General features: G+C 43.7%; 2 protein-coding genes and 1 long non-coding RNA gene across 22 annotated transcripts in view; 2 read left to right on the top strand and 1 right to left on the bottom strand.

Moving 5' to 3' along the window:
• LOC142579849 (uncharacterized) overlaps positions 1–24,540 on the bottom strand; it is a 58,089-nt gene that overhangs the window by 13,434 nt on the left and 20,115 nt on the right. The window contains exon 1 of one of the 2 annotated variants that reach the window (XM_075690465.1): positions 3,354–3,818. The exons of the other annotated variant lie outside the window; for it this stretch is intronic. Within the exon in view, the coding sequence (XP_075546580.1) occupies positions 3,354–3,593 (240 nt within the window). The 5' untranslated portion in view covers positions 3,594–3,818. Of the gene's footprint in view, positions 1–3,353; positions 3,819–24,540 lie in introns of those variants that run through there. 2 annotated transcript variants of the gene reach the window in all.
• Positions 3,899–22,847, top strand: LOC142579846 (uncharacterized). Of its 19 annotated transcripts, none has more exons than XR_012827478.1 (7): positions 3,899–4,095; positions 5,072–5,144; positions 8,822–9,010; positions 11,300–11,419; positions 15,547–15,615; positions 15,833–15,883; positions 15,987–16,040. XR_012827478.1 is itself a non-coding variant. In XM_075690458.1 (6 exons), the coding sequence occupies exons 3-6, from the start codon at positions 11,365–11,367 to the stop codon at positions 18,447–18,449; spliced, it is 219 nt and encodes a 72-aa protein (XP_075546573.1). In that variant the 5' UTR covers positions 3,905–4,095; positions 5,072–5,144; positions 11,300–11,364; the 3' UTR covers positions 18,450–18,497. The 19 variants fall into 19 exon arrangements, 13 of the variants coding, with proteins under 13 accessions (XP_075546573.1, XP_075546574.1, XP_075546566.1 ...); XR_012827477.1 differs by having other exon boundaries at positions 3,902–4,095; positions 11,283–11,419; XM_075690458.1 differs by lacking the exons at positions 8,822–9,010; positions 15,987–16,040 and adding an exon at positions 18,406–18,497 and having other exon boundaries at positions 3,905–4,095.
• On the top strand, positions 5,158–8,623 carry LOC142579848 (uncharacterized). Its single transcript, XR_012827481.1, has 2 exons — positions 5,158–5,318; positions 8,453–8,623. It is a non-coding gene; the product is annotated as an uncharacterized LOC142579848 (long non-coding RNA).

Below are 24,540 nucleotides of genomic sequence, written 5' to 3'. Positions count from 1 at the left end.
CAAGTGCGGCCTCTAGTACTTCGATGGAGAAAGGAGCATCCATACTAGGGTCTCGGGAGGAATAGGTGCACAAAGTGAGTAGGTGAACGCCGAAACCGCGATCCTTGCGCAGTAATCTTCAGCTACGACGACTTCTCGGCATCCTTGATGGAGGGCTAGAGATTTAAATGGATGGTGCTGTTGAGGAGCTGTTCAAAGTGCGTGGACTGTTTTCCAGACAACTGACAGAGCTTTGCATGGATTGAGAGACTCACAAAATGATTTCCAGCGCTGATGTTGCAGTACAGCAAGGTGACGCTGAATTTTCTTTTGAATGCGACTGGCCTCTATAAGGCCATAAACCAATTTAGTCCGTATGTGCCGTCGCTCCGCTCGCCGGCAGATTGCACGGAGGTTCTGTATTTCTGCATCAAATTCTGTGTATTTTTCTAATGGCTGAAACTAATGCATAGCATGCTTCATAGCCTTGGCGATCTGAATTTCTAGTGTGGACAAAAAGCCTTCGTGGCATGAGTCTTCTATAAGTGATTTAAACACGGGCCAATCTATTGTTTGTATAGAATTTGATAGAACGGATTTGGTTAGACCTTTTATCTTCAGGCAGGTAGGAATATGGTCGATTCCGTGGGTTTCTATATCTGCAAACCAATGGACGCAGCGAGTAGGCATTGCGAAACAAAACCTAAGTCTAAACAACTACTGTACATCCGGCCGCACAGAAATGTGGGACTGCCATCGTTTCGACAGCAAAGTTCATGGTTGAAGCCACAGGAAATGAGGTTTCTTCCTTTGGAATTTATCTTGATGCTTCCCCAAAGTGAATAATGTACGTTAAAGTCCCCAACAACAATTCATGGACCAGAAGTTGCACTTATAATGCCACTCAGTCTCTGCCTGTCGAAACGACTCGGATAAAGGTAAGCATTCACTAGAGTAAATGAAAGTTTGTGTTTTTCACGGTCAAACAGATATACTGATCACTGTCATGTGGCCGCACTAGATGAACAACGTAAGTCAGTTCACATCGTATGTAGATAATCACCTTGCTAATGTCATTACAAGTCAATGATGCATAAGGTTCATAGCCTGAGATCCGGACGGGTTTCTGTAGGTTCGGTTCACAGACGACAATAATGGGGAATCGGTTGGTGAAAACATAATGGCGAAAATCACCAATATGGGATTTCAACCTCCGGGCATTCCATTGCATAATAGACGCTTCCTTGACTTGTCTGAAGAATGGCTGATGCGGTAGAGCCACTGTGCTTGTTACTCGAGCCTTGCAAGAACCAGATGCAGACCGTCCAGCACTTGCAGTGCACCCTGAGCAGATGGTGTCTGCATGTCATTTATCAGCATGTGAATGACTTTCATTAGAAACTTGATTATAGCGATTACTTGCTTGTTTTGACCTCGCACGCAATCTGTGCCGTCATTAGTGCGTCGGTAGTCCACCATCTATCTTTGTTCTGCTGGAGGACTTAATGTAGGAAGTGCAGGCCAGGCGTTTGCAGTAGACGTATTCACTGCATCACCAGACATCGTGTTGTTAGTGTGGGTGACCGCCTTGGAAGCACCAGCTGCAGGAAGTTGCGTCTTTCTTACAATGGTATCAGTAGTTCTAGTAGACGAACATCATCTGTAGTGGGCACAACACCGTCACACTTTGGCAGCGGCCTTTCTGTGCGTTGAGTTGTCCCTCACCATTTGTTTTAGGACTTTCAGCTCTGTCTTGTGTCTCGGGCAGTCTTTTGACAATGCTTCATGGGGACGAGAGCAATTGGCCCACTTGAAATTCAAGAGCTGTTTGAATTTCTTCCAGACCATCTCTGACCTATGCAGACCCTCACCCCAAGATGTTTATGTTGTATTTGTCTTTTGCCACTTTCTGCTTAGATGTGGGTTTATTATGGTATGCTTTCCATTTGCTAGGAACCTTGAGATCTTTTGTTTTCACAAAATGTGCACACATTTCATTCTTGCACCTTATTATCATTTGTAACATTTCATAATTCACCCACGATTTGCATGCCCTTGTGCAGCTTCCATACCTTTCTTAATGAAAATTACTTATGATATAATTTTTTAAATGTATCTATAAAATTATTATACACCGCATCACAGTCATTTCATTCATAAGTCTACTGCTTGATGGAGCTGTGAAAATGCTTAAGTTGTGTTGGTATCACCACTTGGAACAAAATTTTTCTTTAGTTTTTCTTATGTACGGCACTAATTTCATGCTAACATGAACATATCAAAGTGGTCAGCAATGTAAGTGATGATGACATCTCCATGTGACATCTTCCATGAAAGTGTAATCTCAGAAAATTTGGTTTAGTGTATGCTACAGGCTGCATTGTGTATGCTTTCATAGCTTCATGGTGTCTTTGAAATATATTTCTTAGATTGAATTACATACATACACATACTGGGTGTGCAAGGTATTTGACCGCGCAGCTCGGATCGCTGCAGATGATAACATTTTCATTCTATTTCCTTATGCATGCAATTCATCTTGGTCAGCCCCTGTGTCACATATATACAAGGATAGCAGCTTACAGTCTCACAGAGGAAATGGAAATGCTTGCAGTACTGTGGTCACTTTAGGTGCCAACCACAGTGACTTCCTGAATGCAGCCATGAAGCCTCTTGATTTCACAGTAAGAAGAGAACTTATGGCTCCTTACGAGAAAGTGTCATCTGTGTCAAATAAGGCAAAGTGCTTTTATAGTGATCAGACGTTATTGAGATGGTTGAGTTTCTCCAGCAGGTGGAGGCCTTCGTGAGTGATGACTCTGAGAAATCAATGATACTGTTTTCAAAGCAACTCTGTGTGAAACTACTCTGAAGGGTCATGCGGCGTCATTTTCAAAGGAAGACTAGCAAACAACCGCACAATACTAGACTCGCCAAAGGCAGCTACTGTGGAAGCATGACCGACAATAACTACTACCTGGCCTGAGTATACACATCTTCGAAGGCACATTATGTCAGATGCTGAGGCTTTTATTCAGTGATTTTATCATACAGTATTTGAAAGCATCAGTGAAATAAACAATACAATTTTGAAGCAGGTATATGTAATTTTGTCTAAATGACCATTCATTTTTCTGAAGTCTTATTAAGCTTTCCTATACCCCGCGTACTTGATGTTAGATACTTGACCCATAAAAGTTGATGTGAAATGGCACTCGATCGCTTTATGTTAAAAACATGAATTATCAATGGCCTCGAATCACCACAGGACACACTCACAAAATCGAAAGTCCGTATAAACCACTGCTGTACTGAAAATGTGCGCACGGCATGCTCTGGCCACACGCCCTCGGTTCGGCTACCCCAGAACGTACCCTTGACGATGTGCGGGGATCGAAGTTCTTTCTCTGAAGGTTCTGAATCCAGCACTTCCGGATCGACTTGTTGCGTTCCCCTTGCGGGAACGAGTGCATAGAAAATGGTCTCAAGCACGGGCAATCCTCATGCAGCAAAGGCGGGTGAAGTTTGCACACAGACTGTTTCCAAACCTTGATGTCCCCGTCACAATTTCTGCAGCAGACGACAGCGCATCTTTTCCCTACATACATCGACATCGCGCAGTGGGAACACGTCCTACTGGAGCCACAAATGACAAACTAAAGGGTGGACTGTGGCCGCGGTTTCCATTTATGTACGCAGCTGAGGACCGAATGGTGTGTACTTCGTGTGCAAGCTGTACATGCAGACTTTTGCCCGCATTTTTCTAGGCAGCCGTAGCCGCTCCTACGGCACACAGCCCACTGCTCCACTGCCCAATGCCTGCTTATTTCTTTCTCTATGGCCTGCTGCGTTCTCAGGTGGTCTAGTCAATCACCGCTGGAGGACGCCAGCAGTAGTAAAGACGAGCACATCGAAATTGGATTTCACCGCTCTTTCTGCGCACGCGCGAGGAGCAGTAGTTGCGAGAGAGAAATGTGGGGACTTTTGGTGCTCAAAATTTCTCTTCGCCTAGGTACTACGGGGAAGAAAGCTGTTAGCTCCGTTTGTCCCTAGCCGAGCTTGCAGCACAGAATCGACAGGATGCGTGGGCGGCAAGACCAGAAAGCCGCGTCCGAGGTGAGTTTGTTGCTATTTTGTTGCAACGGCAGCATATTAAATTTTGTAGTCGCAGGGGATACGTTTGGAAGTGAGGTGTCTTCTCGAATGACTTTAGTGGCAAAGTATTACGTCGTGCCGATGCATTGTTCATTAGTGTCGTTGATCAAGGTCAGCATACCACGCACTTCAGGGGAATCGCGGGAACGGAAACAGTTTATGAATTAACTGCCGTGCCGATGCATTAGTTCTTAATGTAACTGAGCATACAACACACTTGGAGATTCGTGGGAATGGAAATTTTGTACTCTGTATGTGTATGTGTGTACTTGCGTCGCCATGCGATCGAGCCGTAGATCGTTGTGAGAGCTGTACAGCCACACTGGCAAAACACTACGCCCTGCGGATGAATACGGAAGAAATGTATGCTAAAGAAAAATGGTCGTCATGCAACTTCATAGCAGTAGACCTTTGTGAAAGCTGTACAGTAACACTGATATTGGCTAGTACATAATCCCGGCTGTTACAATGTCTAGCTCATATAAGGGGTGCTCTATGTGGACGAAACAAGGGCTCAGATCGCTACAACCGCATGCGAAATACTCTGAATGCCTGCCAGTACACTTGTTCGGCGTCTCCGTGCTTGTACTGCGGCAGGAGACGTGACGGCAAGTGGGCGCGTATATCACAGTGGCCGCTTTCCACTCTTGGTATACTTTGCCGCAATACAATGCGCATGCTTCATTGCGCGACACTGGTGCCCTGCAGCGAAGCTGGCTTTAGGCAAACGGCATTATGCAACGCTCGAGCCATCTTGTCCGTCACTGCGGATAGAAAACGCATACACGTTCAACCTATTTGAGCTGCATCATTTTGTCGATGTTTACCCCTCTATACTAAATGAAGAGGATAACGTACGCCAGTGTGGGTTATTTAAATGATTAATAAAAAGCCCGGTAACATATGTGCTGTCAGTGAAAAAACACTATTAATGCAGGTCTCCACGCTCCTGTAAAGAAAAAAAAAGATGCAATTCAGTGGTGACCCTCTGGAGGTGGATCCGTACCTATGTAAGCACAGCCGGCTCATTAGTCACAAAGTAGGAGCTGAAGAGAACTTTTTAATGCTCATTAGACTACATTGACAGTGATTATTTGTGGTCAGCCAGTGACAAATGCATTGCACCAAACAGTGAGACTTCGTCTTAATCCGCAATGCTTACGTGGCGAACAGGAGAGCAAAAGGTGAAAACAATGTTTTCATACAAGGCAAGTCATCCATGTAGTGGAATTGCATTTATCGTTGGTGTAGTGTTGATGCACTTTCTGAAGTCCAACCTTTAATGCAGCTTAGTTTCCGTTGGTGCAAGTGCTTCTACTGGAAACATCCAAAATATGATTTATCAAATCAGGTTGCCGTCTTGTAATTTTTGAAATTTTCCTCTGGTCTTAAGTCTTTTCTGAATCTGGAAGAGCTGGCTGATTGTACATTTCATCTCGAGATAGTTTACACACTTCCAGCAACACAGGTTACCACACTTTGTTGAGTGCAGATGAGCACTGCAAATTCTATCATTTTGATGAGGCACCGATCTAATGCCACTCACTCTTGCCACAATGCTTTCTCATCTTGTACTGTACTTGTTTCTTCCACCTTCCATTTGCAGCACCAGGGCTAAGGCACAACAGCAATAACATTTCTAGCAGAAAATGCTTGCTCCTTGGCATCTGATCCCCCGTTCATTTGCTACTTTCTTCCAATTTTTTTTAATGTGATGCTCCTGCCTTCACACACTGTCAGACTGTTCTCCTTCATGCGTTTCCTTGTACTCTTTCTGTCCGCTTCTTGCTCAACATACCGTGCATGCCTTCAGTCTTGTCCTTTTCTATCTCTCCTCCAGAACCTGCAACTTTCAACAACCTGGCATTATTTTGCTTCTTTCAAGAATCAAGAAGTCTTTATTGAGTAACACAAACAAAATGTATACACAGATATTTGGACCGATAGCCAATGAGGCTAGTAAGCGGTCCAATACAAAATAACATATAGGACAGCAATCACAAACACATTGAAGAAAAACTAACTTTGTAGCCTTGCTTCCATTCCCAAAAAATGTTTCTTGCATGTCAGTTTGAAATTCCTAGCTTGCTTTACTTCAATTGGCAACGAGTTCCAAATTTTCGCTCCTGTAAATTCTATTCGTCTTTCTCCGTACGCATTATGGCAAATAGGAAGGTTAAAATTGCCATTGCTGGCTTGTCTAGTGTTGCGGACGGGAATACTGAATGCACCAAGAGGTAAGGGGTAGTTGGTATTTATAATATTATTAACCATAAGAGCTATTTTGTAATTGCGTAAGGTTGTGAATGACATGATTTGCATTGCGTCAAAAATGTTATTGTTAGAACTATTCGAAGAAGGTAATCCCATGGTTTTCAAGGCACGTTTTTGTAGTCTTAGCAATGGTGTTAAATACGTTTTGTATGTGATTCCCCATGATTCACTGCAATAACTGAGATGACTGTGACATAATGAAAAATACAGTGATCTAAGAATAGCAGGTGGAAAGTGCCGCCGTGCCTTAGACAAGGTAAAACAACCGTACGCAACCTTTTTACACACACTGTGCACCTGTTCCTTCCAAGACAAGTGGCAGTCGAACATGACCCCTAAATATTTAAAAGAAGACACACTATCAATAACATTGTTGTCAACACATATAGAAAAATCACTTAATTCAATACACTTTTGTTTTGAACGAAAAATAACATATTTAGTTTTTTCAGTGTTTAAAGTTAGATGATTATTACGAAACCAGGTCGAGATACGTTGGAGTTCATTGTTAATAGGATTTTCTATTGATTCAAGTGAGTTGCCAGTAAAGATAAGTGCAGTGTCATCCGCATACATCAAAATTTGAGAACACTGTATTGCATTGGGGAGGTCATTAATAAAGAGCGAAAATAAAAGCGGTCCCAGAACTGACCCCTGGGGTACACCACACGTAACAGTTTGGTATGCAGACTTGAACTGTTTGAGGACAACTTGCTGCTGTCGTGAAGAAAGATAACTTTTAAAGAATTCAAGGGCCCCGCTACGCACACCATATGCTTCCAGTTTCATTAAAAGAATGGAGTGTGAAACTGTGTCGAAAGCTTTTTTGATGTCTATAAATACGCTTACAGCAACATTATGGTTATGAAGAGCAGATAGGATAAGCTGTGATAGAGTAACTACAGCCGTGGACGTGGACCTGCTAGAAACAAATCCGTGTTGCTGAGGACAAATAATATGATTAACATCAAGAAAGGTTTTCAGTTGGAAAGCAATTAATTTTTCAAAAATGGTATTGACGACACTCAGTACAGATATTGGCCTGTAACTAGACGGGTTGTTAGGGTCACCAGTTTTAAATATCGGAACAACTTTTGCAACTTTTAAAGTATCGGGGTATAAGCTAGAGTGTATCGCATGATTGAATATTCTGCACAAAGGAACACAAAACAAATCAATGTTGTCCTTGATTACCTTAGCCATTATGCCGTCTGGCCCGGCCGCTTTATTCGTGGGCATGTTCGCCACAACACTTGCAACTTCATCGCTAGTAATGTTCGAGAAACTGAATTCATTATTAATACATCGAGGTATGTCGGATGTCACTGAAGCTAAGGGAGTAGGTTGCGCACTGTTCTGACCGTATGTTGTGAAGAACTGATTAAACTGGTCTGCAGTCTCTATTGACAAGTTGACAGGAACAATCTGTTTTCTTTTAGCTGTTCCCGTAACTTCTCCTACAATCTTCCATACTTGCTTTGTGTCATTTCCTTGACGATTAACCAAATTAGTATAATACAATTTCTTTGATTTTCTCATCAGCGCCACGGATTTGTTTCTGTAATACTTAAACTGTTTCAAGTAATAAGCATTTGTTGATAGTGATAAGCATTTTTGTGATAGTGCCTGGCTATCTGTTGCTGATGCCACACATTCACTTTGCAATGGTTTATTAGACCACATACATAAATTAATAGCTGTATAAAACCTTGACCCTCCAGCACTTCCACAAAATTCATGCAGAAGTGGAAACAAAGATTACTTAATTCCTCACCACACGTTACTATGTCTGCATCAAAGCTTGATATTACCAACATGTGTGCAGTGTCGTTGCCCATGCTTCCTGGACAGGAAAGCCAGTTGCTCCAGTTCACAAGGCTAGAACAACTGCGAAGTGATTGAGCTATCTGCTTGTGCTGCATTTTTTTGCCACAAGCTGTACAAGGTCATGGCTTGTGCTGCAGAAACCGCATCTTTTTGCCTGCTGCATTCCTTTGTGATGCATTGAACGTGTCTGCTTCTGTTTCCCCTGCTATTTTTACAGAGAAGCTGTATATGGCTAGGTTCTGACCATGACCAATAGTGCATACATCGACAGGGTGTGTAGAAAAAAGTTGCGTCGACAAAATTGAATCCACAGTAGCCTGCTGTGCGCCAGCAGTGCTCAGTGGCTCCGGAGTGCATGGCAGAATAATAAAACGTCATTGTGTACCCACCAATGTCTGTGCCTCGTTTTCTTGTGAAGTCGACATCGCTCTAGCGACGTTATCAGCAGTTTTACTTTGGTCCTGCTATGGCCAGGACGCGTCTAGTTCGTACTGAAGAACAACAATGTGCATGTTAAGAGCACCGGTGTGAGCAACAGCGTGAAGGCAACGGGCAGTTGCTATAGCCAGACCCGCCTTGTCTGCAGATCCGTAATGTCGGCTAGCTGCTCTGTGACCGATGAAGAACAGTGTGCCCGTGAGGATCACCTTTGCAAACAGAAGCGGGAGTGGGCACGAAAGCATCGGCGACCAATTGCAGTATATCACAGTGACCACAAAGCAATGGTTACCATGGTGACAAAGTAAATAGAAGATCAAAGATAACGAAGTTGTGTGTACGTTTCTTTATTTAATCAATATAGCAATTAACCATATATAACTCAATATACTTGTCAACAAGTACAGCTTCAGCTGGTCTTCCATCTTCACATAGTGGAAGGGCTCTGAATTGTATTTTTTTTATCATTTGTCATCAAACTTGTGCATTTTCTTTTTGTAATGCTACAGCCTGTTTCGTGCCATTACTGTTTTCTCTGCTTTTGCCTATTCTGCAGCAGTTGCTGGCATTGTCTCTTGCCTAGGTGTTGGTCCGCACAACATGCTAGAGATGCCATAGACAGTTTAATCACAGGGTGTTCAATGTAAGAGAAGGTCAAAATTACTGGTGTTTCTAATTTTTTAAGCAGCGATTTTTGAACTCTTATGTGATAAAATCTCGCTTTGTTGATAAACAAGTGATTATCTTTGACAAGTTGTTTCCTATGACAACATTTTTTCTGCGTCGAAAGTTCACACATTTGCCAACAAGGTGCACACACGAGTCAAAGAACTTTGAAACTTTATAGGTCTTGCTTCATGCTTTGTCACTTGGTTTGACATTTTATTCTCATTTTTGATCTCATTAACCTGGCTGCTGTGTGGGAATACCGAACTTGCTACTTAGTACTCAGCATGAAACAATGCTTTAAAACCACTGTGTTGTCCACTGGCCTCACCATGCCACTGTGTGGTTTTGATCAGAATTTTCCATCATAAGTACACTGTTACAAACTTGCACATGACAAGTATGTTACCCTATATGCAAGCAATGCACTGTTTAAAGCCGAGCTAAATACTTCACCAAAAGAACTGCTTTCACCTCCAGTCCACTCTTTTTAGTCTGTTGTCTAAACATCCTGCCAAATACTGTCATTGCTATTGCGTCCTGCTGCAAATGTTCATTGTCAGTATACCTTAATTGTTTTGCCTGCTAGCGCAAGTAATATGCCTGAAAATGTACTATGGTGGTGTCCTGTCCTCTTAAGGATGACCAATTTTCCTGGAAACCATAGTAGCCAGAAGAATGGTATTTAAAATGTGCATCACCAAGGTCCTGCAGAAGAGCAGAGCTCAGTGTTTGAGCTTTGACATCACTCCATAGAATACCTGCATATAATTTGTGCTCAATTAACCTTGCTGCAAGACTTTTTCCAAGGGCAAGGCCTAGAATGTTAGTCAATTTTTGATGCTCTGACCTAGTTTGATGTGATTTTCTGTGACATTTTTCTCTATTCCTTTCTTGATTATCTTGGATAGTGGCCTTCTTAGGAGCTATTGCTTCATTAGATGTTTCCTAGGAAGGAAAATCTTGGAAGCCATTATACCACACTAGTGCGCATCATCTGTAAGGAAACAAAGCACTGCATGAGCAGAGGTCTGTCTGCGGCAGCTGCTGTGAATTGCGCCCACGCATCACCCATGTGCTGCTCTCGTGGTCTTCCAATTAGCAACGCAGTTGCACCACACCTTGCTTTGTTTGCGAAGTGCCACACGAGATAGATTGTCCATGCTAGCCAATATATTGCGAAATGGAAACCTGTATAGAGCTGCACTCAAATTTCGCATTAGGCAGTAGGCGAAATATTTTGTAAAAGTAACAATTATATAAATACCATGCAATGAAACCAATCAATATGTACTGAACCAAACTTGTCACCTAATCGCACTGCAGGGAACCCCTGATCATTCTAAGTTACACCAAAGGCTTGTCATATTTAAATAGTCTCTTGTGCACGCAGTGTATGAATGGGATATCATTGAAAAATATGTGAATGCCTAACGGAGTGTAATCAGGACTGGCACTTTTTCACTGTAACTGTCAGTTCCCTATATGTTGCTTTGCTATAGGGAGGTTATGCTCTAATAGAAACAGTTGGAAGACGGTTCTGTCCACATTGTCACTTCCATCTATATTTGTGCATTCGTTTAAGACCCATCAACTAGCCCAAATTAATTTACATATCTCATAAAAGCAAGTGCACTGCAGTTGGAGCTTTGGAAATAGGCCTGTGTTTAAAACAGATTCGAGTGGTCGACACATGAAGTGGGCTCGTTCATGCGAGTACCCATGTCAGTGCTGTATTGTCTTTTTTTGAAGAGGATCGATCTATTGTTCCTGCTTTAGATAAAGTCTAGTGATCTAGAGAGCATATTTTAAAAGGCTGATGAAAAGGGGAACACTTTTGGATTTTGCGTGCTAACTACTATCTTGTCAGCTGCTACAGTTTTTGTAAATATTCAGTAAATATATTTGGTGCATCTCTTTTCCTCTGTAACACTTTCATGGAGGTTGCGGACGCTTCCAGACGCAAGACTGATTTATGCAGCAGGTGCTCCTTGGCTGCATCTGCAATGCTAGCTCAAGGCGAGAATGCTTTGGCCACGTTGCCATCTGCATCCACAGTCATCCTGGCACAACCGCCATGGTATGTTGGCCACAGAAACGTCACGTGGGTTGACAATATGTGTAGGCTGCTGTGAACACAGTTGGCAGGTGGGCTTTGCTTGCCTTGCATGGTTTAGATTCCAGCTTATGATCTTGAAAATCTCACCTTGTGCTTCTATTGAAGCATTACAAGCAATGGTGTCTGTCCTTTGGCATCATTATCTAAAACTTTTCACCTGTGTTGCCATCTGTTTACAGCAATGTTTCTCTAACTTATCTTATGTTCAAGTGCCATTGTAAGTTAATTCTGGTTCACACATTTGACCCATCCTGTCATGTCTCGGCACCAAATGTTACGGAACCTGTATCTGTGAAAATAGAGGGTTTTCACACCATTTTCTCCTCTAACACAGGATACTGATGATGTTTATAGCATCAGCAAATGTCGATAGCGTCTTGTTTCTGCAGAGAAATCGGCAAGGAAATGCTCTGTCCTGACAGACGCATGTACCGTGATGGGGCCGATAACACCTGTGTGAATCAGGCCTTTGTGAGGAACATAGTTGTCAATTTACCTTTTGACTAGTCTGGCCATGTCAAGAATTGCTGGATAAAACATACTTCTCTCTTTCAGAAAGAGATAATTGAAGTGTTTTGGAGGTTTTCCTAATTTCCTGCCTCTGGCTTGAGCAGGTGTGCAAGATGCAAGCATTAGGTCCATAGAATTGACTGCACCATTTGAAGGTGCACCACTGTAAATGTTCGGTTTGCCTGCAAGACTGTGAAACATGCTTTGTTAAGAGTCTTATGGCTTTGGTAAATATTACATCTCAATGTGCAGAAATACGTCTCAAGATGTTGAACTTTAAAGGGGTACTTACATGATATTTTTGACTATTCATTTCTTCGTTAAATCAAGGTCCTAGACTTCTAAACTCTAGAAAAAATTGTGACAAGCTTCAGAGCGCAGTTAGTAATTAGTAGTACTGACTTTTCTACAGCCAATTTCAGTGTCGTTTTTTTATACAGTGGAACCTCGATACGATTCTGCTTAATACGTTTTTCGAAATGTTAAGTTTTTTTTTTTTTCTTGAAAATCCGATTTGGTTGGATAATATGTTGGATGATATGATTTTCCTATGGTACACTTTATTTTCCAGTTCCTGTGAAGATCGTATCAATGAGGTTCTACTGTATTTCAGTTTTTAATTTATTTCTCATTAACCCTTTATTGACAATTGTTGCCTACAGGCAACATACCAGAAAAAAGAATGTTTGTCTTGCGTAGTTTCATTATTCAGTACCAAGTTTCTGGCTAGGTGTCTTTGGCCAACACTGAATGAGAGGCAACAACTGTCATTTGTTAGTTCAGAGCAGACGAGGAAGAAGTTTGGCATGTGACTCACTGTCTTTTAAAAGTAAGGTCAGAGGATACAGGCCGATGTAAGATATCCAACTGCGGTGGTGTCACACATCTGAAGTAAAGCAAAAGAAATGTACACCTATGGTTCATATGTGACGAGAGCTGTCTATACAAATTGAAAACAAAGCCTCAGGTGACTTGGGGTGAGGCCCACTTCCAGATTCCTGCCTGGGGCTATTGTATTATTATCATAAATATTTACCCCTTCATATCAGTAAAATCATAAAACTTTCCACATATTTATTCATGAGGTGGAAATGTGCACATCAGCTGCTGTGAAATATAACCTCACCGAGCATTCGACCTCAGTCAACCTCAAATTTGTCCATGAGGTTGCCACTGCCATAGCTAAAAAATTTTAACAGCCAACCAATGTCGCATCACTTAGGGAGGTTGAGATCAGCTTAGGTTGACTTCATTACGTCAGACGTGTGAACCTTGTGAGGTTGGCCATCTTTGCATGGAAGCCTACATTCTATGGCCCCCTGTAGAATCCTGGGATGCTATAACATAAAATGATTCCAAACTTTTCTATTCCAATTCTGCAATCAGCCCACCACGATTGGTCAAAACTTTTTCAGGCCACTCCAAACTTCACCCGTCTGTCACGAAAACCGTGATGGCTCTCCATCTGCTATACATGTACACACTGAGTATGAATGATTAAACTGCACAAAAGAAAAATAATTATTCCTGATTCAACGCCTTTTCACCATTGGCCCTCTGCTATTGGTTCAATGTTTTTGGGTAACACCCACCTCGCCTGTCTGTCACGCGACCTCACAAAACCACAAAAACTGACTGCATCAAAGTGACGTGTACGTGGAAAAAAAATGCATTAATATGCTGAACAAAACTGAAACTTTTTCTGAATAGCCAGAGACTGCCCCGTTCTGAAAGGAATAGAAGATGGCTGCCCGCCGATTGCTCAGGCCCTCGCTACTCACACCTGCCGGTCAGCATGTATTTATTTGCACATTATAAACCTTTTTGCACGGCAGTAAAACGTTATCGAGCCCTTGCGGCATGTATACAGCATCGCTCTGCCAACTCTTCCTTGCTGAGGATTTGTTTTAGCGGCATTCTTATCCTTCTGTTGCAAGCCGCCGCGATTTTCGACCAGCCACCGCAAGCTAAATAAGGTGAAGTGGACCATTCGGAGAAGCCAGCACCACCCTCTTCATGCGGTTATCTATTTTCACTGTGCTGGCTCGGCCCCATCGAAACCCTCTCCACTAGACCGTACACCTCGCCTCTTGTCAGCTAATTAGATAAGAAAAACCGCTGAGTGTAGGCAATGTTATTGGTTTTGGAAGTGAACAAAGGTGACCTCCTATAAACGAGGAGAGTGTTTGGTTGGGTTGCTCAGACCACGCTGCAAGTCACTGCCCGATGCTTGCGCCGGTGGTTACATAAATTTGATGTCAGGAGATTGGAATCAAAACAGTTTGAAATCATTTTATGTTATAGCACCCCTGAATGTGCTTTACTTTAGGTGCGTTCAATTCGCCTGCACCGCCTGAACCAGTTCACAAGGTGTTGCACCCTGCCATTCGTTCCAGTGGTGCAGCAATGGCACCCGCTGAACCACTCCGTTCGTTTCAAAAGGTGCAGGGCTGGTTCATGATTTTGCTGCACCTACTCCGCTGTCGGTGCCGACTTGGTGCAGGCGTACAGGTGCGACGCAGCAGTGCAGCAGACAATCCAGCACATGGGTGCAAGCACCATTAAAAGCCCGCTTACACACGTCTGATGTGTCTACAAGTGTGGTTTGTAGTTAGGCCCACAAGCTGATAATTCTTGTAGTTCACAATCTTTCAAATGTACGCACTCTGTGCACATTAATCGGGCATAACATAACGCCTGCACCGCATCTGCACCGCATCTGCACCTTGGCATTTGTTTCGAGTGTTGCGCTGTGCCTGCACCGCAGAAACAAGCTGCACAATTTCTGAACTTCTCGTGAACCTCCGTTAACTGGTTCACAGTTGTGCAGGTGAATTGAGCAGACCTTTTAAGTGCTTCCACATGAAGCTCTTATTTGCTCTTACGTTGCTTGGTGGCCTGATGGCTGCTTCAGGTATTGTACAAAATGTTCGATTCAACATTGAAAGAAAATTCAAGGATATGAATGCTCATGAAGGCCAAAATTCAGTGACATACAAATGCATTAATTCTGCACATAAACTAAAAATTGTCAAATTTCCTTCTTCCTAGCTGCATTCAGTTAAGCATGCTACTAAGTTGGAATTGCTGGAAAAGTGTAAAAAAAGGCAATTCTCTTTTATAGTGTAGAGTGTCGACTGATAACTGGCCTTACGGCCAGAAATGATGTGCTTACCTTGAGGAGGATGCTCTAGTTCAGTGCCAACTCTAATCTCTTCATTCAAATACATGTAAAATGCAGAAATGCTTTTGAGACTACTGGAATAATTTCAATGAAATTTGTTGCATTTGAGAGAAAAAGTTAAATTTTAGTCATTCTAGGCTGCATAATTTTGATTTAGGACCTTGAATATTTAGGAAAAATTGCTGAGAGTCAGTAAGCTTACAAATATAAGCACAAAGTTTACAATTTCATAGCTTTTGTATCAAGTTGTAAACTTCATACGGAAGTCTTTTTAATTTCACAATTTTCAAAATTTGCTGCCACAAAAAATTGCCCCCTAAAACAGTCTCTACATTTCAGCTTTTTTTTTTTTTTACATGTAACCAACCTCATCGAATTCTGCTGCTGGCTTCAGAGAAAAACTATTTCTCTGTTCCCATGTATTCAGATAGGAGCTCCCAAGATAAAACTGCCTCCAAGTCAGGTAAACCATTGTATTAAAGAATATTATAAGGAAGAGGAGGAGAAGGAAAAACATTTATTAAAAGAAAGGAAAAGCAGGTGTCTTTCTGCTTGTGTGGGAGGCGCCCTTAGTCCAGGACTCCTGCGGCTCTTGCTGTCTCCCGGGCTTGCCACACCTGGTGTAACAAGAATTGTGTTCTCATTTGAATTACTGGAGTATACTTTTTCCTTTGTCATAGGTGGAAAAGTAAAGTATCAGCAACGTTCTCACACCTACACTGTCCTTATTGGTATGTAGTGTGACTAAATTCTGCTTTTGCATTAGTTGTGTTGATAGCATGCTTGTTCCAAATTCTTATTTGTTCCTTTTGCAAATTTTCATTTTGTTCACAGAACTTTCCAAAAGGGGAACGTATCCAATAAAATAAAGCACTATTTTACTTTCATGCTGAAGATTCATAACTCTTACAAATTGATGTGGTTTCTACCTGGTGATCTTCACTTCACTAAAGAGTTATGAGCTAGGTACTAGGGTATCCCAGCAACATCATGAGCAAGCAACACCATCTTCTCTCATCTCTTAGAGAAAAAAAAAAAATCGTTATAACTTTACTTCACTCTGCAAAATGCTTAAAGCATAAAAATATCACTCGTTTTTTTTATTTTTACATGTTATAGTACACAAGCGCCTATTAAACAATGAACAGTACACCTCATTGTCTTCTCCCATCCAGTCATCCCTGGCCCAAGACTAAGCGACTGCCAGGTCAGCAAGCCAAATTAAAGAAAGTGTACCACACATGAAATAGGACGCTGAAAAACTTTTAGATAAATTGTGTTGTAGTTTAACCTAACCCCTCCTCCTACATGACAAAAACTTGTTTGCATGTCAAGGTAGCATCAGAAAATACTAAATTTCTTTTCTGATTGAAATTAAACCTGGAAAGTATTCTATCAAGTGCAGAGGGCAGAAGGGCATTAGCAAATAGCATAGCTTTCAAGATTTTTCACGCAGTGCCTATAGGTTGCCTTGATGCTGCCTCCAATCTCCCTTGTACTGAAGCATGCACACACACATTATACCTCCATTGATACCGAAGTCCCACTCAAAAGTCTCTGGCCAACGCAAATCATCCTGCATGTACCGCTGACAAGGTGTACATCTTTGGCGAAGTTATTTCCGATTCAAACATCTGATGGGCCAGAAAACTATAAATTTCGTTATGTCACCATTAACCAAAACACGAATTAATATTCCTGCTTGCAGGGACACAAACTGACTGCTGTTACTGAACAGCGCTCCGTGGCATTCAAGTGAAGAATGATCTTGATCGTCACTTATACGAATAATCATTCGGTTTTATGGCTGGGATTCCTAGGTCATGTGAATTGTAGTGGAGCTGCTTAGTGTAGTGACTGATTTGGGGCTGCTCAATATTTTTTTTTTTTTTGATGCCACTCTAATGTCCGCCAAATAAAAGAAAATGTTTCTTTCTACATTGTGTCTTATCATTGCTTTGCAATTTGCAAGCACAGTACAGCAAAAAAGGGGCTTTGCCTTACATTGGTTCTATTTGAAATAGGCTGTTTATTTCGGCATACATGCTGCAGCTTGTGCTCTCCAGGTCTCCAAGCATGAGTACCTGCTTCTGAGAAGATGACAGCTGTAAGAAACAAATGACTCTGTGTCACACAATTACAAAAACATGAAAGTGCCTGCTTTATGATAGATACAAAAGAATGACAACTCAGGCAGACTGGCAGAGCAGTCATCAATAATAAAACAAGACATTGCACAGTTTATTTGCCTAAGAAATGAGGTCTGCACATCAAGCTTAGCAATTCTCGGCAGCTTGCTCGCTTTATACAATCAGTCCACATTGTTAGCTCAACATATCCGTTTGATGGATTTCACAGTTCTCTTTAACACTCTGCCTGTCCCTTACTTCACCAAATCTGTTGTTGCTGTGAGCACCGCTGAAATTACAGCGGAATCTCATTGATAAGTGTCCAGGAAATTGTAGCTGTCATTCGTTTTAACATCTATTTCAACAAACCAGTTGGGCAAGGGCCTAAAAACCAGCAATTTGGAACCATCAAGTTACAGTGCACAGGGCTGGGCAAACACTTTGAAATTGGGTGCCAACAGCACAGAAGGTTGCACTACCCGCCGTGGTTGCTCAGTGGCTATGGTGTTAAGCTGCTGAGCACGAGGTAGCGGGATCGAATCCCGGCCACGGCGGCCGCATTTCGATGGGGGCGAAATGCGAAAACACCCGTGTACTTAGATTTAGGTGCACGTTAAAGAACCCCAGGTGGTCGAAATTTCCAAAGTCCTTCACTACGGCATGCCTCATAATCAGAAAGTGGTTTTGGCACGTAAAACCCCACAATTTAATTTAATTTTAATGTTTGCACTAACTTTCCAAATGCAGGCAGATTTAGGTGAACAATCACATTTAAGGTGGAGGTTATGTGCTGCTGATCTATGGTGTAAAAACACACATCTTGCTTTTACGTTGGCCTTGTTAATCAAAGAAACATATGTGCCATAGAATCTTGACTGTGGGTAATATTAGTGATAGCCACATTAGACAACTGCACCCGTCCTTCTGGGGAGCTTCTTTGCATTCTTATGAGAGGAACTTTTGAAGTTCAACCATGTTATAGTGCTGCACAGCGAGGGCAATTTCGTTTCAAGGCCAATGAACCAGGAACGCAAAACATTTCTCTATGGAGTGAACAGCGTACCCTACTTTTTTAAACTTACCAAGCTGATTGAGCGTATTTTTTCTGTCCATATCGCCAACAGAAATCTGCCAATATCCAGAACGAAGATCAATAGAAGAGAAATAGCTGGAACCATGGAGGCAGTGAAGGACATCGTCTATATTTGGGAGCAGGTAGACTTCCTTCTTAGTAATTTTGTTCAGATGACGGTAGTCTACACAGAAGCGCCACGTGGCGTCCTTCTTAACCAAAACCAACAGAAATCTGCCAATATCCAGAACGAAGATCAATAGAAGAGAAATAGCTGGAACCATGGAGGCAGTGAAGGACATCGTCTATATTTGGGAGCAGGTAGACTTCCTTCTTAGTAATTTTGTTCAGATGACGGTAGTCTACACAGAAGCGCCACGTGGCGTCCTTCTTAACCAAAACCACAGGTGACGCCCAGGGACTTGAAGAAAGCTTAACGATGTTTTTATCTAGCATTTTGTTCACTTCACTTAGAATTACTCGGCGTTCCGATGCAGAAACTTGATATGGTCATCGGTGAATAGGCGTAGCATCGCCAGTAGAAATCCGATGCTGGACCGCGAGCGTCTGGCCTAAAGGGTGATCGTTTGAAGTAAAAAATATCTCGGTAGGAGGATAATACGTGGCAAAGGTTGTCAGCCTGCGCAGAGAACAGGTCCACCGCAACCATTTTCTTTATGTTGGCATCGGTGCCCGAGGCTGGTGCAACGGGCTTGCTAAGCTCAGAAGAACCATCGGTTGATAAAGCTGCTACGTGATAGTCGCCGAGACAATCAACATTGACAAGGCAAATACCTTGCAGTAGGATTTGCTTTCCCAATCAAAAGTTAAAGATAGGCATGCGAGTATGGTTAGCAGTAACAGTCAGAATGCTGTGAGGCACGGTGATGTCATACTGTGGTGGAATGTTGGGCAGAGGAGTGACGAGGTACTCGCCATCAGGAACAGGTGGGCAACACAACAGTTTAATATAGGCTATTGACTTCGGTGGCAGGCGAATAAAGCAGGTGAGGCGTAAGCGACACTGGGGTGCGTTAGAAGGTTCTACGAGAATCGGCAACTCAAGGCAAAGGGTACTGGCAGAGCAGTCAATAAGAGCAGAATGCGCAGAGAGAAAATCGAGTCCGAGAATTAGGCCATGGGGCAATGAGCAATCACGGTGAAGAGGACAGGAGTGTGGCGGCCGGCGATGCTCACACATGCCGTACATATGCTGATGATAGGCACAGTACCGCCATCCGCAACGCAACCAACGTGTGCAGACACTGGGGTGAAGTGCTTTTTCAGTCGTCGTCGGAAGGCAGCACTCATAATAGAAAGATGTGCTCCTGCATCGATGAGTGCAGTGACAGGTGTAATGGTTGGAGTCGGGCATGAAATAGATGGTAGCTGGCCCATGCGGTCATCGAACTTATCCACGCTGAGGACGTTGTTGAAGGGAGAGACTTGTTCTCATCAAGAATGAGGAATCTGGGATTTATTTACAGTATCTGCATGAGAATGTGACAGTTCATCAGTCTAACATGACTGAAAAAGGAATGCACCCTGAGGAGCCGCCAACGGCTCCTTAAATACACTGTCCTCCCGAAATCCCTAGGTGAGGGAAAACGGCAGTTCACCGCCGACTAATTCGGAGCGTCCAAAGTCATCGTAACCAACCCGCCTTTGAGGGGGAGGGTTTATGCACTCACTTCTGCACAGGTTGCACTGACCACACCAAGGTGAGAGGGTTTTCGCAGACACTGTGCTTGACCCGAGCAGGCGCCTCTTTATTCCAGAGTTGACCCTGCAGTCAGTGGCCGCCGCATCTGTCCATTGATTGATGCGTGAGACGGGTTCTAAGCTGCCTGAGACGGCACCGCAAAATATCTTCCAGGAGCTCCCCTGCTCCAAGCAGACCTTGACGGTGTACACACTAACAATACTTGCTCCGTCCACTGTGTCTAGCCATCTCGGCACCCTTCCGTTGGAAACGAGGCGCATTGTCCTCCTTACAAAACCAGTCGCCGCCACAGCCATGGTAGCGCCGATGGGCTGGGGACTGATGTCTGGTCGTCCTTTCAAAGCGAGTCGTCACAGCAGACCTGGTGGCGCCTTTCCGTCGGTCCCTTCCTCGAAGATCGCCAGCACCTGCTGGTCGAACGTAACACAGTATACCCGTCAACGTCAAGAAAGTTTTGGTTCGTAGGTAACATGAGCAGAGAATTTGAGGGCAGGGTCGACAACACAGCTTCACCTCCAGAAGCTGTGGTGCCTAGTTTTTTGGCTGCATCCAGGAGGCAATAGGCGGCGAGGAGAAGCGACGGGCCTTGGGTGTACGAGACTAATGGCATTGAGATGAGGGCGAGTGGCTGTAGCGAAGGTTCGGAGGTGGGGCATCAGCGGCAGTGGGTTCTAGGCGGGTGGCATAGGGAACAGTAGGTCCAAAGGTGCAGGAATAAGCGCAGGCGTATGTCCGAGGAGGTGGTGGCCATTGGTTGCGGCAGTGACAAGCGACGTGGTCGATGCGACAGCAGTGGAAGCAGATCGGCTTGTCATCAGGGGTACGCCATTTGGACGGGTTGCGATATGTGGCAGAAAAAGAGTGCCGGGGACGAGGAGGGCCGCTAGAGAACGGGGGAACGCTGGGTTGAGACGTGCAACACACGGAGTTCAGACCCATGTTCTCAAATTCCTGTCTGACGACGGCCTGAATCCTGGCAATTGTGGTTGCTGGCGGGTCGGGAGGTGTTGCAGAGAAGGCTGGCCAACAGGTGGCCTCGAGCTGGCGGCGAACAATACGGGTTCGGTCATCACAGGTGGTCGCCTGATGTGGTCGACCCTCACATGTCGACGTAGCAGCAGTGTTGGGTAGCTGCGTGATGTGGTGTGTGATACGGCGGCTCTTAGCTTGTTCAAGGCGACGGTATTAATTTGTCATGGCGCCGATAGGAAAGACGTTGCCGAAAACAAGAAAATTGAAAGCGTCGTAGGCGATGCCTTTTAGCCACCTTATCTGCTTCAGACATAGTATGGTGGGCTTTGTGGCAAAGAGCCAAGACGTCTAGGATGTATCAAACGTATGGCTCTGTAGATGTCTGGTCACGAGGCGCAAGAGCCTTTCTCGCGGCAACCTTGCACCCAAAGGGGTCGCTAAACAGTTCTCGTAGCTTTACTTTGAAACTGTCCCAGCTTATTATCTCGTCATGCGTTCAGAGTCGCATGCGTGGGGTGCCACCGAGATAAAAGATTACATTAGCAAGCATAATTGTTGGATTTCACCTGTTATTAGCACTGGCGCATTCATAGAGCTTGAGCCAATCATCAACGTCCTGTCCCTCCAGGCCACAGAAGAGACCAGGGTCACGATGTTGGGCAACCATGACGATAAGAGCAGTCGGACAAGCTGAAGCCATTGCAGATGCGGTCTCGTCAATGGGAGGTACGGTGACAAGCTCGATGTACCGACCACTTTGGAGTGCCGTGACGAGGACGGGGATCGCTAACCTCCACCAGAATGTTGCACAGACACAGACGAAATACACAGATGAAAGAGGCTATTTACATGCTATTTACACTGGAGCCAGACAGCCAGGCCGACACTCGCTCACGCCATGAGCCCAGACACACTTCATCTCTTCCTCACGGCGGCTCATCTCTTGAGCATCTCTCGATGAGATCGTAATAATATGAATGTCTGTACTACATAGTGTGGTGTGTAGTGTGTGACACTGTGCAGCAGATGGAGAGAGACAATAAGCAGACGAGAAAGAATGTGCGCGCAGAGGCGAATTCCGTACTGGATGGAAGACAACGTTGAAGAGCGTCCGGCACGTGAGCACGCAGCACAAGAAAAAAAAAAAAAATGAAAATGCATCCAATCAGAAGAAAACACAGAGCTTCCAGGGGCCAATCAGGAAACGAAAAATCGACGAGAGCAGCAGAAAAGCGAGGTGCGCTGGCAGAAGGGAGAGTTCTAGGAAGCGACGCCAAGAGAAGGTCGGTTACCGGACTGGGAGTTCAAGACCGACCGGCAGGTTGCGGACCCGAGCCACCAGGACTTCACCCAACTGGGACCTCCTGCCAACCCGTTCCTGGGCTTCACCACTCTACCCGATCGTGAACGGCTGCTCGAAACCGGCGAGTTTCTGCGCCCATGAGCAGAACGAGAGCAGTCGGGCTATGGGCCCGAGTTCTACGCCCAGCTGCCTGGCCAGAACGCCATCACCATCTGCCGCCGCCTGCCTTCCCTCTTCAAACCGGAGCCACCACACTCTGGTCGCCTGTTCATCCACCAATCCCATCGACATTGTGGTGAGACATTACATTCTTTTCTGTTTTTCAAATCCCCTTCACCAATGAGAAATTTCGCAGCATCCCCCCTTCAAGTATTTATTGAAGAAAACTTTCAATCAAGAATTCATTCATGCTGATGTAATTATGCAATGAATTACACAACTTCATTCAACTTGCTTGAACAATGAATAAAGAAATTAAATGGAAATCATTAGTCGGTTGGACTATACCTTAACGTGCAACATAATTGGTGAATGCATATCCATAATTTATTTCCTTCCATGTCAATTAATTTCATTTCTCTGAGAAATTTTCTAATTTTTTTTGTGCTTGCATTACTATGACCACAGCTAAAGTAATGCAAGGTGGCAAATTATTCACTGCTGCCAAAAATTAAAAAAAAATTATTTTTTTTTGCCACTTGTCGGCAGCAATGCAAGTGGAAAACTGCTTAGCAAGATTTGTATCTAGCAAATACGTATGCAGTTGGCATCTTCATAACAACAGAGAGGTGGATCATGCTACACTGAGGCTGAAGGGCTAACAGGACAAACCTAGCTGAGCTAGACAAGGGTGGACCAGTGCATGGCACTGGCTCGGGTCAGGCCAGGGAAAAGTGTCCATGCAGTGCTCTACTTTTATGCACTGTTTTGAAGTACTGAAATTTCATCCTTAAAATATTTCTAGGTATTGCAAGCATACTATGCTCTTCTATATCCATCACAGCTGCCTCTCATTTTCACAACTACCTAAGCTTTATAGCTCAGAATAGCTGTAAAAATAAGGTATACTGAAGCGTAATGTTTTGTTTACGTGTTCCTGTCGTATGTTGAAAGGCAGCGTTTTGGTTGCAAGGTGACTTTCAGTTGTGTTTTGCCTCGGCACCATGACCATGACGTATTGTCAAAAATTCATTCAACATGAGAGATAGCAGTTGATACCATAACGTCACGCTTACTTTTTAAGTAGCCGGAACACATTTTTACACAAAATAAATTCGCCCAAGGCGCACGATCACCAGGTCACTACAGATGTTGGTAAAGCACTATTTATTTCACACAACTGTTGCACCTTCCTTGCAACTGTTGCATCTTCCTTTCCTTAAATTCTTTTCTTTTTCACACGGAAGGGGTGGTTTGCATAAAATTAAAATATCCGGATACACAAAAATACGGAGCAGTAAAGGTAAAGCGGCAGATGAGCAATATTCTCGCACCAACGTAGTGACAAATGAGCTGCTGCAAATGCTTCTTAACAGTCATGCTTTAACGGTGCGAGTGGTGCCTGCATTATGTTTAGAAAAAATTTACGATGCACTACCGAGGTTTTGCTTCGTTTAACATGTTAAAGGTAAACAGCGGGACTCCGCTGTTATACTCTGCGTCGTCGCAAACTACTGAAAGGCGTCACAACGCATCTACAGCGCGTAAATGGATAAAGTAAGGCTATCAAAAGCTCGCCTTAAATGCAAATCGGAGCGCCGAACCTACGCGTCCTGTTGGAAAGACGAAGCGAGTGCTCTTCAAAACGCAATAAACAATGGCCACATATCGATTTATCAATAAAGATCGTTATAAAACGATTCTGTGTACTGGCGGTGCAAAAAATACTAGCTGTTTGAAGAATTTAAACCATTTAAACTGGGACTGAATCCTTCAATGACACGGACGCCCTGCAACAAACCAATAGAATAACTTATAACTTCCGAGCACTGAGAACAAGATTAACGCTTACAAAAAAAAAAAAGAAAGATTGGCTTTGCTAGTTTCTGTTTCGGTTTCTGATGCATGAAGCGCCACCTGCTTCCTGAAAAAAGTGCCATGGCAGCTTCCTGTTTACTTTTCGAAGTTGGCGTAACTAACGCAGCTGAGTGTGGCTGAGTCTCGAAGCTTTCGTGTGCCGTTATGCATAA

The sequence above is a fragment of the Dermacentor variabilis genome, chromosome 4 (genome assembly GCF_050947875.1).
Source record: "Dermacentor variabilis isolate Ectoservices chromosome 4, ASM5094787v1, whole genome shotgun sequence".
Taxonomy (NCBI): domain Eukaryota; kingdom Metazoa; phylum Arthropoda; class Arachnida; order Ixodida; family Ixodidae; genus Dermacentor; species Dermacentor variabilis.
Note: the sequence above shows the minus strand (reverse complement) of the source record. Positions and strands in the feature narration are given on the sequence as shown.

Bases quoted from the DNA above. Each gene is read 5' to 3' on its own strand.
- LOC142579846 (XM_075690450.1), top strand. From the start codon at position 4,060: ATGCGTGGGCGGCAAGACCAGAAAGCCGCGTCCGAG. The intron at 4,096-11,282 runs GTGAGTTTGTTG...ACTTTCATGGAG, and splicing joins ACCAGAAAGCCGCGTCCGAG to GTTGCGGACGCTTCCAGACG. The intron at 11,420-21,676 runs GTATGTTGGCCA...CTGTCCCTCCAG, and splicing joins ATCCTGGCACAACCGCCATG to GCCACAGAAGAGACCAGGGT.